Source organism: Camelina sativa, chromosome 11 (genome assembly GCF_000633955.1).
Source record: "Camelina sativa cultivar DH55 chromosome 11, Cs, whole genome shotgun sequence".
Taxonomy (NCBI): Eukaryota; Viridiplantae; Streptophyta; class Magnoliopsida; order Brassicales; family Brassicaceae; genus Camelina; species Camelina sativa.
In genome coordinates, this window is record NC_025695.1 from 41,073,145 (window position 1) to 41,087,034 (window position 13,890).

The window sequence follows — 13,890 nt, forward strand, 5'->3', positions numbered from 1 at the left end:
TAATTGAGTAAATAACATTTTGAAAGCTTTATTTTACTTTTCCATTCATAAATTACGACGTCTTTTTCATAATAAATTATTTTTGTGCTTTAAACATTTTCCTTCATTAAAACGGATTTTTTTATATAACTACATGGCATATAATATATCCCTCCATATCGAAAACAAAACATATGAACATAAGTAGGTTGTTAAAACTTGAATTTGAAATGTAATGAGAGTTATGATTTCTCAAATATAGTGTCAATGTTAACATAGATATATATAGTCAACGTTACATGTATATATATATATATATAATAAATGAAATAATTTTTCTATTGTATAGAAATTTACAATACTTAAAGAAAAGTACTAGAGAGACCAATGAACCAAACGAACAAAAGAACAACACTTTCATATTACATATATCTATCTTGAAAGGGTTAAAATTAAAAATATACATACTAACATAGGTTTAGTAATGTTTTTAATCAAAGAAATAGAGGTCATTCAAGGGAGTAGAGAGTTAATTATTGCCTTAGTGTTTTCGTTTAATATGATATATGTTGATATGATCATAAATTTAGTTGTTTTAGCTAGTTCTAATCTTTGTAGCAAACGGTAGTTAGTTGTTTACATTGGCCGTGTGATTTATATTGTACTTGATTGACATCGATATAAAATAATGGACTAAATTTTACTTTACATATAGTGATAAAAGGTTTAATATTCCTGAAATATTTTCGGTACAGTATAACTAATAATTAGAAGAAAAAAAACATGTAGAGGGAATGCTATATATAGTTCTTCATGTTTTTCTATATAATATTTAGTTTTGCTTAGAGCCGAGAAAAAAATAAATATGATTTTTATATTTATATATGAACCTACAAATGACGGTGAAATGTATTAACATATATATAGTATTAATTAATGAATTTAGATGAAATGAAAAAAAAATTATGCCAAAAAATATTAGATTCAGGAAACATGGATGAATATTTTGCAAGTGATATAGATATATAGTACAAGGAAATAATAATAATACAAAAACAAAAATCACACATTTATCTAATACGGATCGGAGTACTAATTACCCCTCATGTAATAAAGAAGCCAACACATTTACTCCAATCTACTTGTTTCTATTTCTCCATTTGCCTAGAGCGAACGAGAATATTAGACATAATTAAACTTTCTACGTATGTATGTCAATAATATGTTTAAGATAAAACTTAAGAGGGGGTATTAAACATGGTTTTTAGAAGATTTTGTGGAATTTAATTAATTGTGGATTTTGGAAGAATTAAATGAGTTTTTATGATATTGGGTGGAATTGTTATATTTTTTGTTAGTTAAAAATAAAAAACAGTTTGTGATTTTGTGAGATTTTAAAACAATAATAACAGTGAGTGTGGGAGATTTTTAAAACGTAAAATTGGATTTCAAATAGAATTGGGACGAGCTTTGTTAGGAGAAAATGGCTCAGCGAACATACTCAGTTACTCACTACTGATCATGCTCCCACCACCTGCCTCCTTCGAGAATCTCACATCGTTTCCATTGCGAGGATGAGAAATTTTTGGTAAGTTCATCATCTAGTTCCACTAATTCAAGCCACTTCAATTAACATTAAAAAAAAAGTTAATTTGTTTGAAAAAAAAAGTTGCACATATCATCATGATACACAGAAACAGATAATATATCTACCAAATGCTTTTACGTTGTTAGGATTTCTTACATGGCTCTCTAAAAGACTAGAAGAGATTCTTCGAGAAACGCAATAATGTTAAAACAGCAGCAAAGCCGCCAAAAACAAATGAGACGAACTTCGCTCGCCGTAATGGAGATGATAGGTGAGGGGAGTTGTTTTAAAAATTCAGATGGAGCTGAGTTACTTAATGTTGCGGAGTATTTTCAGCTTAATGTTGCTGAATTGAGCTTTTTTAGAAGGACTTTGGAATTATTTTAATATACAGGTGAAAGAGCAAAAATATCTTGCTTTTGATTGATAATATAGAAATAAATAAATATAATAATTTGTGGAGATGGAAAGCTTGGTGGCCAAGGCCATTCCTGTGTATTAATAATGGAGGGGTTTTAAGTGTAGGGGTTTCTTGCTTTTTCCATTAAGAAGAACATGTCTCTGCTTCTCAGCCGCCTTGGGAAACGTCCTCCGTCTCTTCTTCTTCTTATTCTTTCTAATGGCTTCTCAACTTCCTCAAGGCAAACTCCTCCTTGTTCCATCATCCGCGCTGTTCCTTGTGGAGCGGATCTCGGAAAACTCGTCATTTTGAATGCTACCGGGGAGCTCAACTATTTGGATAAGAAGGTGCCACTGGAATAGTGCGTCTCCAAGACGATTTAAACCCGGCTGCATCGTATACACATCCCAAACGCATTCCTCTCCCTCCTCTTGTGACTCTACCTCATTGCCAAACCCAACTTGTCACCAACGTGGCCATGTCCTTTTCTTCTCCTGAGGACGAAGACTGTGTTGTGGCTGTCAAGTTAGTTCTTGGGACCCCAGCTCAGCTTTTGCAGACCAGCTCAAACAAACTCCGAGTGGTTCAACATCAGAATCGAAAAACCCTGTTTCTACTCCTCCCCTGTTATGTATTCCAAGATAGATGGCATGTTTCGCATTCCGGGGTCTGGAGGCCACCTCATCGGATCATGGGATCCCCACAACAACAACAACAACAAGAATACACCCAAGATTCAGAGGCTGGGGTTTAAAAACCTTCCGGAGCTCACCAAGACCAAAAGGGAGCTTCTGCATTCGTGTTGCGCAAGCGAACACTTGGTGGAGTCAAGAACCACAGGTGAGACTTTCTTGGTTAAGTGGTGGAGGAAGGCCACCTCCAGGGGAGTTTTGAAAATGAAATCAAGAGCTGTAATGGTCTTCAAACTAGACCAACAAGATTCTGGAGGCCACCTCATTGGATCATGGGATCTACACAAACACAAGCACAATCCCAAGATTCAGAGGTTGCGATTTAGAAACTTTCCCGAGCTGACAAAGTTCAAACGGGAACTTCTTGGTTCGTGCTGCACGAGCGAACACTTGGTGAAGTCAAGAACCACAGGTGAGACTTTCTTAGTTAAGTGGTATAGGAAGGCCACCTCCGGTGGAGTTTTGAAAATGATAACAAAAGCTTTAATGGTCTTCAAGCTAGACGAACAAGGGAGCGCCGTTTACACTGAAGACATCGGAGATCTCGTAATTTTCCTCTCAGAGTCGGAACCTTTCTGTTCTGTGTCAATGGTAGCTCCTTTCCTGGCCTGTGCTCTAACCAAGTCCACACCTTGGATATCGACGAAAGCGCACTTGTAGATCTGGAGGATTCCTCCATCATTAGTTGGGTTTCTGCATTCGGGTCCCCTTACTATATTCCACCTCAAAAAATTGACTCCTAGGTTGTAAATGAGTACTAGTCTCAGACTGTCTTTCTCTTTAAGCCTTTAAAATATCAAATCTATTTTTTTATGTACTGTATAGTCTGTATTCTCTATTAGATTGAGATGCATATGCTCTTGGATATACCACCTTTTGTCACATTTGATAATATTTGTGATGACTCGGCCTCTTCATGATCAAATAAGTATGATGAAGTAGAACTCTGCTCTTTTGAAAAAAGTATTATTTTCCTACTTTTGATGCAGTGGAGAACAACGTTGCTTTCATACAGTTTCCTTTGTCAAAGATGCACATGAATAAGTAATAGGGAACACAAATTGAAGCACCAGTTGCTTTGCCAAGAATCCTTCGTGTCCTGATAAGTAGACTTAACCTACATCTCCCAAACAGAACCAATGTCCTTTGTTTGAAATAGGAAAAAGGAACTAAAGTACTCATTCTTGTATTAATCTGTATATGATTCTGAATAAATACAATGAGATTCCAACTGCACTAATTATAACAAAGAACATCCCTGTTCCACTTTAACTTACTTATTTCATTTTCTCATTCTTAACTTTATATCTTTGTAAGTGGGACTTCAATGTAGTCTTTATCTCTAGCTCCAAGTCTTTTCTTTAAACGGGGAGAGAAAGTTTACCTAAGAAGAATCATTCTGAAACAAAGCCTTTGGTACTGAACTACGAGGCAGAGTCTCACACTCGTAGTCATCTTTGTTACCAGTTCGTTTTCGTTTGGTCTCCGTTGTTGTCATTGGTGTCTCACATACTCTATCATATTCCACTGATCTTTGCTCTTTCTTTCTTTTGGCCATTCTCTGTTGCTGGCCCACCTTGCCTTTAGAGTTCTTTGTTTGTTTTGGTGCCCAGACTCTACAAAGATCAGGCATCCAACTTGTGAAACTCGAGAATCTTCTTGCCCTCTCCCTCATTTCTTGTGCTTCAACCTCTTTCTTAGCTTCTACGCACTCCTCACTGTTTCCCTGCTTACTCGTACCAGGGACATCTTTATTTCTTTGAATATGATGATGACTCTTGAGATTGCTATGGTAATTTTCTCTCCCTGATTGACTACTCTCTTCATTGTTCATAAAACTATCTTCAAGATCCTCATCACTGAACATGAGCAGATCCATCTCCGTATATATTATATTGACAGCTTCTCCAAGAATATGATGATACCTGAGAAGGGGCATAAGTCGATGATGCATTAGCATGAATACACATAAGACCAAATGTTACAATATATAGATTCTGAGAATGGCATTACATACCTGGCTTTTATAGTTTTGTCAACATACTTATCAAGGCTCCATTCACCAAAGAATCCGCCATCTAACTTGCACTGAATGCCCTCAAGGAACATGCAAATCTGTTTTGCAAACTTCTGTGTCACAGATTCCTCACTTCCCAAACCTATCTGACATCTTAGAATCTCCATTCGGAAAAGAATCTGCAGCTCGTATCTTATAGCTAATTAAAGAAAACAGAAAAAGGATGCCATAAAATTCAGTTTAGATAAATGAACAGAACAGAAAGCATCAAACAGAAAATAAAAGCATAAGAATAAGTTGGCTACTGTAACACCAAACAGAAAATAAAAGGATACTCTCTAACGATGCTACTGGGTGCAGCTTCATCAGACTTCTGCTCACTTGCCGTGGATAATGAATCTTTCTTTTTGAACTTGGCAACTATATCTTTCGGTTCTTTCAGTAATATCTTGGTTAGCTCCTCAGCGACCAACAAGAGGGTTCCACTCTCACAGCTATAGTCCTTCTCAGCTCTTTGAGAGCAGTAGAAGACACAGGACTTGACAAGTCGCTCGGCCAGAGCTGACAAGTCTATTTCCTCAGACTCAATCCCTTGATTGATTTTACTAGGAAGACTGGCGAAGAAATTCTCTGATGACTCTGATGCTGCATGAACAGATGCATCATTTTCTTGCTTTCCAGATATACGATTTCCACTCAAAGCAATGTCCTCTTCAGCTACAGGTAAAGATGAGCTAGCCTTTTTTGTCTCTTCAGAGGAGTTGTTCTTTTCCTCAATTGGATTTGCGTCCACATCCTCCAATGCATAGCAATTATTAGTCACGGATAAGCTGCAACCTGTGGGCTTACTAATCTGTTTCATCCAACATTTCAAAAACTTAAATTTCTTTGACTTGCTAAACTTGGAGAAATAAACATCTTCTAGATCTATTTGACCATAATCTTTTACTGATCTGCAGAACTCCTCCCACGTAATGTCATTAAGAGTACCTTTTCTTAGTTTTCTTTTATTTTCGCTACAACTGACTTTCTTCCTGCTATCTTCATGATCCACAGTTAGAGGAGACACTCCATTGTCAAAAACAAAGATTAAACCCGAGGAAAAAGTGAAGGGTTTGAGGATTCCAGTCCGCAAACTACCATTGCTATTCGAAAGAGATATCAATGCTGAGTAATCTTCCCTATAAAGATAACTTAATAAGATCTGCCATATGGGTGATGATCTTTTCGCTACTTTCTCACCTGTCTCCTCAACTAATATCTGAAAAACCCGGTCTGCCCAAAACCCACACTCCTGCTCCTGATCTTGATCAGATTCTTGAGATACTCCATGAACAACAAAAGTCTCACAAGTATACCTCTCAAGTTCGATAAGATCATCAGCACACATCCTCAAGGGTTTAATACTGAGTTTGGTATTCCCATCACAAAACTGTTCAACTAGAGAGTCCTGATTGACTGGCTCAGTCCCACTAGCTAAGCTGATAAACTCATCACACCTCTTCCCACTACCGATCTCAGAAGAAGAAAACTCTAGCTCACCGCACTTGCATTCCATAGGTTTACCGTTAATATCTGCAATCTCAAGACTGGCCTGAACTGTAAATCTCTGGCTAGTAGATAGCTTCGGGCAAACACCAATTGCTGGATAGATCAAACCAAAGGGTACAATTGAAGAACCAAAAACAATTGAATCCGTAGAACAATGCCCCCAACCCAATTCTCTAATCCCAGTATCGAAAAACCCAGACTTCAATCCCAATTCACATCTTTCACCAGATTTAACATCAACCCAGCTTAATTGAATATCCCTATCATCAAACAACTCATTCACAGAGTCAAAAATCTCACCTAACTTTGACTTGAACAAATCCAAGTCGCTAAGACACTCATCACCAGCCTTAACATCGAGAAACTCAGAAACCCAATCCAAATCCCTAGAAACTGGGGAGAACATCACCACCAAATTCGACCTAACCACATCGAACCCACCACCATCCGTAAATCCAGGAATCATACCTCGAACCACCGGCTCCCAAGCGTAATCATAAACGATCTGTCGCAAATTCGCCGCGACATTAACCCCACGAGGCGATGCCGCCACCGCCGTAGAACTAGATCGAAGCTCGCATCTTCTAACCCCATCGATGGCGCGTCTGAGAGAGTCGAGTGTTGGGGTAGGGAGGTCAAATGAAAGCGAAGAAGATGAAATTGGGAGTGCTGCAGAGAGCTTCGAGGAAGACAAGAGAGAAGACAGAGAAGAGAAGAAGAATTTGAAAGAGAAGAGAGAAGCAGAGAGAGGAGGAAACGAGAGAAGCTTCTCGGCGGCGGAGATCACGACGGCCAGGTACTGCTCCGTGTCGGGTTTGACCAGTAACGGATTAAGATCTATCAGAAGCACGAAACGCTGCGTTTTGGCGTATAACAAGTCTCCAGCCATTGAAATGTAAACAAACAGAGTAGGAAAAAAAAAAAAGAATTCGATTTTGGGGTTGAAGAAGAGATAGTGGAGGGAGTGAGAGCGACGAGGGTTATGTTTTTAGCGGGAAACAAAATCTTGCTACGAGATTTATTGGGCTTTAATCTAAAAGGCCCATTTACAATTGAAACTGAAAGGGCCCAAATTGATGACGTGGCGAAATTGAAGATAGAAGAAGAACCAGATGACGAACACTTCATCTGCTTCAGATTCTCTTCTTCTCGATCGACTTTGCCTAGAATTTTCCCGGGAAAATCAGAATTTTCTCGGAGAAGAGAAAATTGGTTCGTTATCATGAACTGTATCTCTACTTCATTCAAACTGATTCCTTTTCCAATTACACAATCATCAATCGCTCCGAAATTTCTTCACATTTCGAGCTCCAAAGCTTCAATTTCTCCCAGATGTCCTAGTTTCGCTTCTTCTTCTTCATCGATTCGAAAAAAACATCTGACTCTAGTTTATTCGAAATCGTCAGACGCGGAGGAGGTATCGGATACGGAGGACGAATGGCTGAAAAAGCTGCCGGAGAAGAACAAGCCACTGTATTCGCATAGCTTACCTTGCATCGAGGCGTGGCTGAGGAAATTAGGGTTTTACCAAAGCAAAGACGATAGAGCTGTTTGGTTGATTCAGAAACCTGATTGGCACGCTCAGTTATCTCTTGACGTCACAGATCTCTGCATCAGGTATTGCAATTTTGGTCCTAAGTTGGATTCTTGTATTCGAATTTTTTGTGAAAGTTCGATCCTTTTATAGTCTGGAAAGGCCTAGAGTTCTCTCAGTTTAGTGAATGTGTTAGTTTCGAAACCAAAGCTAGTTGTGATATTGATTCTGGACACTGTTGTTGTGAAGAAGAGTTTTTTTTTTTAAACCTGGATAAGTGTATATGTATTGCCAGATAGTGTGATGAATTAACCTCTTGAATCGATTGTTATGCGGTGTTTGCATTCGCTGTTAGAAGCTAATTTTATGTCTCTGCATCTCTCTCTCTATCCAACAGACCAAACAAGTCGATGTATTGAAATGTTCTCTTTATCATTTCCCTTTGGCGTTTCTGTGTGTAATCTGCCTATTTTGGACTAACTATAGATTGCTTGTAATGTAGGTACTTGAAAAGCGGGCCGGGAAATCTAGAGAGGGACATGGAAAGAAGGTTTAGCTATGCGTTGAGTAGAGAAGATACAGAGAATGCCATACTTGGAGGACCTTAAAAGAATAAAGAGTTTGTTGAGTATCTTTGTTCTTAAACTTTGCTTATGCTGCTATTTCGTGTAGTTTTTCCATTATATTCATATGGTGCATGTGCATTTGCTTGTTTGATCCAATAACAATTTTTTTTAGAAGGAGGTACTATTCCATAAACTTTAAGAACCAATACGTAGATACTTATTGAAATATTTTGTAAAAAAAATTATCTATCCATACGTTTCTACGAAATACACAGATTTGTAGTTGCAACTGGACAGTTTCAGTCAGTACTTATATTATCTGGAAAAAAAAACGAAATAGAAACTGGAGTGTACATGGAATAGAAACAGAAATGATTGTAAGAAAATGAATTTAGCCTAATAAATTTGCAGTTTGTATTGTACCAGTCGGTCCAGTCCACCATAAGACCTTGACCTGGGTAGGCTACGGCTATCTTAACTCGTGTTGTTTAGAGTCGAAACCAAACTCATGTTTAACAAGTGGGGTGGGGGTCGAATGAGTATTATTAGTTTCACATCTTCGGTTTCAAAACTTAAACAAGAAAACACTACATTTACACAAGTCAACTCCAGTTAATGTAATAAAAAATTAATACATAAAACTTAAGACATGAGTTACATGTCGAAATACAATTTAAATCTGATGTTACTCTTTTGAATTAGTCGCCTTTAGTTCTGTTAGCAAGGTCAAAATGTGAACGTGTATCTTAGAAGAGCTCTCTATAGGTTTTCTCAATAAAGTAACATTTTAGCCAAATCCAATTCAAAACTTTTCTTATGTATCACTCTTGTCAATGTGTCTTGGCCACAACTCACGAATATATGAGTAGTGATGAAAATTATTTACATAAACTCTTATCTCAATATTCAATAACCAGATAAAGATATGTTGTTGCTAGATTCCTCCATGAATGATTTCTTAACTAGTTAAAGTGTTTTGTGAATGTGTTATTTGAAACCAAAGCTAGTTGTGTTTAACAATGAGGATATTAATTATGGAAAATGTTGTGATGAGGAGTTTGTTTTAGCCTGGATAAAAGTATATATGTATAGCATAGTGTGAACCTCTTGAAAATGTTGATAGTGAATCCTAGTTCAGTATTTGTAGTGCGGGAATCAATTGTTATGTGGTGTTTGAATCCGCTGTTGGTGCTATCTAAGCTTAATCTTATGACAAATACTGATCTTATGTCGAAGGAGTTGAGAGCTTATCATATATTGCAAGCAAGCTATATTACAAGCATTACAAAGTTTGTTGAGCATCTTTGTTCTTAAACTTTGCTTATGCTATTTGAGTAGTTTCCCAATATATGATGCATTTGTTTCTTTAATCTGAAAACCATTTTTATCACAATTCTTTAGCAAGTACTAACCAATAAACTTAACCCTTTAAAACTTGTGAAGAGTGAATGTGGAAATTATTTGTATTTGGAACCAATAAGTAGATAATCTTAATGCATCTTCTCACCTAAAGAAACCTATGCATTATCTAAGCTCTTAGTTATACATAGTTGTGATTTGACTCAATTGACTTCATAGAAGGTGACATACCATCTATATTAACATTTTTGAAATATATTTTGGGTTCTACCATTTTAATCATTGTTATTTGAAATTTTATTTACAATCTTAATCCTTAGAAAATTGCCAAAAAAAAACAAAAAATTTAAATATGGTAAATCGACCAAAATAAGATTATTTAGATTTTAATTAAATACATATTTATCAATTATCATTACCAAAAATTCTTTCCTAATGTTATATATATACGCTCATTTTTCTTACAATCCACTTAATTCAATTATAATTACAAACATTACAAAGTTTGTTGAGCATCTTTGTTCTTAAACTTTGTTCATGCTATTTCAGTAGTTTCCCAATATATGATGCATTTGTTTGTTTGATCTGAAAATCATTTATATATAGATATGACAATTCTTTAGCAGGTAACTACTACCTAATAAACTTAACCCTTCAAAACTTGTGAAGAGTGAATGTAAAAATTATATGTATTTGGAATCAATAAGTAGATATCCTTAATGCATCCCACATGAAGAAACCTATGCATTGTCTAAGCTATTACTTATACATAGTTGTGATTTGACTCAATTGCCTTCACAGAACGTGACATACCATTTGCTAATAAATTTGCAGTTGTTATTGTACCAATCCACCATATACTACCTTAACCCGGTTTGGGTACAAGTGGTGGGTCAAATGAAAATTATTAGCTTCACATCTTCGGTTTCAAAACTTAAACAAACAAACACCACATTTACACAAGTCAACTCAAATTAATGTAACAAAGTTTAATACATCAAACTTAAACATGAGTTACATACATAATGAAACCAAATTTACAACTGATATGTTACTCTTCGATCGGTTTATGAAATATAATCTTGTTTCCTGATCCTATAAATTCTTAGTTTCTTGTAATCCAAAACCAGCCCAAGCATCTAAGTCTAAAACAAAACCAAAAAAGGATTAACAAGAAAGATGGCAAGCAAAACTGTTGTCTCAATCTTTTTGATTGTTTCCCTTTGTGCTTCCACTTTTGTCACTCAAGGAGTAGCTCAAATGCTTCCAGGACTTTTCACACCTGGCTCACCTATTGATCTTGTAAAATGTTGGTCTTCTCTCTTCAGTGTTGAAGGATGTGTGCTCGAAATCGCTAAATCAATTTTCTCAGGAAAATTCAATAATGTCGAGACCGCATGTTGCAAAGCGTTTTCGACCTTAGATGCCAACTGTTGGCCTCATATGTTTCCACTGAACCCGTTCTTCCCTCCTCTCCTTAAGGATAACTGCGCTCGTATTGTCCCCAACTCCCCTCCACACAACTAAGAGCAAAAATGATTGATTGGTCTATTCTTTTAGATTAGTCTGTAGCTCCAAATGAAAGTTTAATAAGTTTCAATGTTATTTTTTATTAGCAAAAATCAAAATGTGAACGCTTATCTTAGGTAAGCTCTCTATAGGTTTTCTCAATAAAGTAATTTTTTTTAGCAAACTCCATTCAAAAGTTTCTTTATTTATCACTTTTGTTGTTAGTGTGTCTTTGGTCACACAACTCACAAAATTCAATAACCAGATAAACTATATCCTATGGATCCCAAACATTGGTTATTTCCGGTTTAATATGTTCCGGTCTGTACCGAAATAGTAAGCGAGCGTTTTAACGTTATCCAGAACGAAGCAGAGTAACGAAGAAGGAAGCTTTTGCTAGAGAGTCATCAGTCATGGCGATGCTTTTTCGACCTCCTTCTACACAATGTAGAAGCTTCTCTCCTACTGTATTCAACCACATCTCCGGAGAAATTTCACCGTCGTTTCGTCTCTCCTTAAAATCCTCCGGCGTCGAAAACTGGGTTTCACGTTTCCGATCAAAATCTCTGAGTTTGATGTTCTCTGGAGCTCTCGCTCTCGGTTTATCTCTATCGGGTTCGTTTCTTTGCCCCCTTCTCACCAAGATCATTGCTTTTTGACTCGGGATTGAGCAACAAGTTCTTTGATTTCAATAACAATGTCGATGTGTTGCCTAAAACAATCTTTAAAAAATCACAAAGTTAGGAGCTTTTTGTACTCATCAATCTCAAGCTTGTGACTTTATGAAGTATGAACAATGCAGACGAAATTATCCAGATTCCAGTTTTCAATAACTTTGAATCTCTTTAGCAGGCGTTGGATATGCAGAGGCAAAAGCTGGAGTTAACAAACCAGAATTGCTTCCTAAAGAGTTCACTTCTGTTATAGATGTTGCTGATTTCCTCTCTAATGGTCAGGTATGCTTCATTCTTGGGATTTGATTTACGCACTTTGTTCTTGTTTATGTCATGTGGATCTAATGGCTTTATTCTGTGGTTATTGTTAATGCTGTTGCTATTTGAGGATTACAGGAGAAAAGGATTGCTAAAGAAATAGCTGATCTTGAGAAAGATACAGGATTTAAGTTGAGAGTATTGGCTCAGAACTATCCTGTTACACCTGGTATGATGATATATGCTTTGAAAGCAACATACTTTCTTGATCTCTATATAGGTTTTTTTACTTGATGACATTGCTGTGTGTATTTGAAACAGGACTAGCAATCAAAGACTTCTGGCAGGTGGATGATAGCACAATTGTGTTTGTTGCTGACCCGACTTTTGGTAACTAACATCTCAGACCTCATTGTTAAGTTCTTGGAAGTATATCCAGATAGGAAACTGATCTTGACAATCGGATTTGGAACAGGTAACATATTGAATTTCAATGTTGGTGCGACGGTTGATTTAGACATACCACGTAGTTTCTGGAGTCGATTGGCTGGGAAATACGGCAACATGTTTTACTGGAAAGAGAAGGCAAGAAGGCTCTCTCGAATTCAAATCGATGATTGTGTTACTTTCTTTTTTTTGTTTTTTTTTCTTATGTGTAAACTGTTTACGTTTATGTCTTGAAACCAGGGAGAAGATGCATCCATTGAAGCTGCAGTGATGGCGATATCAAGTTGCTTACGAGAACCAGTTGGTCCAACTAACTGTGCAGAGATCAAATGAACTATATGGCCATGTAAAGTATATCTGTTATTAACATTGTATAGAATTGGCATCAAAGAGATACAGATCTTGCAAGAATGAATCCACATCTTGTCGCCGCTCTTTATTTCTCAGCTTCACCTCCTTAAACGACCGCTGTTCCTTATGATCTTCTGAGACTGAGCATGATGGCGGAAGTGGTATGAGCTAAGAATCTGCATTGTTTTTTGTTTCTCTAGCTGTTGTTTCAAGTGAGATGAACACAAACGTTTTTAGAGGCCACAGAACGTCCAAACTATGCTTGTTTTATCCGCCTTTAGGTTCATCATTCATGTAAGAGAAAGGAAAGATAACACATAACTTCAAATTTATTTAAACAAAACTATAAATTCTGTGTTTCTTTCTTGTCATATGATTACAAAAAAAATTCCCAAATCAGACTGGTATGATTATATCACGTACGTATCAAAGCTAAACTCTCTACAAATCTCTCTCTCTCTTTTCTCAGTAGGAACAGAACGCAAACAAAGTTCTCTATTGATTCTTCTTAGTAGTAGTGGGAGTGAATGATGGAGAGCTCTGAGTGAACGACTTAGAGTCCTGAATCTTATCATCTCTAGACGTTTTGATTATAAACAGAAGAGTTTCCACAAGCATCGCCAAAACTAGTCCAAGAATCCCACCAGCAGCACTCTGAAAGGAAGAAAACAGAAGAAATCCAAAACACCGCTGATTTTAAAAAAGATTCGCTTTAACCGCAACGAGTTTCCTTATGAGAGCAGAGAAGCACAAAACAATACCAGAGCAGGGTTGCGGTTGAATAAAGCTCTGAAAGAAGCGTATCCAACCAAATATCCAGTGAACATGGTAAGACCCACATGTAAACCTATTAAGAAGGAAAACCAAATCCTCAGTGACCTATGTATAACAAGAAAAAAGGTAATCCGGGAATCGAAATGCTTACCGAAACCGAGCTGGTCTTTGTAAGAGGAGAAAGGCTCTTC

The 13,890-nt window shown here is 36.8% G+C and overlaps 5 protein-coding genes and 1 pseudogene across 5 annotated transcripts in view; 4 read left to right on the forward strand and 2 right to left on the reverse strand.

The window, feature by feature from the left end:
• On the forward strand, positions 1,826-3,402 carry LOC109127427 (annotated as a pseudogene).
• LOC104725809 lies at positions 3,824-7,160 on the reverse strand. The gene is made up of 3 exons (XM_010444544.1): positions 5,012-7,160; positions 4,677-4,868; positions 3,824-4,584 (listed from the first exon to the last, which is right to left on the reverse strand). Exons 1-3 carry the CDS (start codon positions 7,114-7,116, stop codon positions 4,044-4,046), a joined length of 2,838 nt encoding a protein of 945 aa, XP_010442846.1. The 5' UTR covers positions 7,117-7,160; the 3' UTR covers positions 3,824-4,043.
• LOC104725810 lies at positions 7,350-8,529 on the forward strand. The gene is made up of 2 exons (XM_010444545.1): positions 7,350-7,844; positions 8,264-8,529. The coding sequence occupies exons 1-2, from the start codon at positions 7,450-7,452 to the stop codon at positions 8,367-8,369; spliced, it is 501 nt and encodes a 166-aa protein (XP_010442847.1). The 5' UTR covers positions 7,350-7,449; the 3' UTR covers positions 8,370-8,529.
• Positions 10,736-11,226, forward strand: LOC104725811 (egg cell-secreted protein 1.2-like). The gene has a single exon (XM_010444548.1). The coding sequence runs from the start codon at positions 10,866-10,868 to the stop codon at positions 11,211-11,213; it is 348 nt and encodes a 115-aa protein (XP_010442850.1). The 5' UTR covers positions 10,736-10,865; the 3' UTR covers positions 11,214-11,226.
• Positions 11,549-13,052, forward strand: LOC104725812 (thylakoid lumenal 15.0 kDa protein 2, chloroplastic). Its single transcript, XM_010444549.2, has 6 exons — positions 11,549-11,810; positions 12,048-12,151; positions 12,266-12,356; positions 12,449-12,517; positions 12,603-12,712; positions 12,815-13,052. The coding sequence occupies exons 1-6, from the start codon at positions 11,609-11,611 to the stop codon at positions 12,905-12,907; spliced, it is 669 nt and encodes a 222-aa protein (XP_010442851.1). The 5' UTR covers positions 11,549-11,608; the 3' UTR covers positions 12,908-13,052.
• Positions 13,271-13,890, reverse strand: part of LOC104728841 — a 1,445-nt gene continuing 825 nt past the window's right edge. Inside the window, exons 3-5 of the mRNA XM_010447770.2 lie at positions 13,851-13,886; positions 13,687-13,772; positions 13,271-13,579 (exon numbers count right to left, since the gene is read on the reverse strand). Coding sequence (XP_010446072.1) covers positions 13,421-13,579; positions 13,687-13,772; positions 13,851-13,886 — 281 coding nt within the window. The 3' untranslated portion in view covers positions 13,271-13,420. The remainder of the gene's footprint in view (positions 13,580-13,686; positions 13,773-13,850; positions 13,887-13,890) is intronic.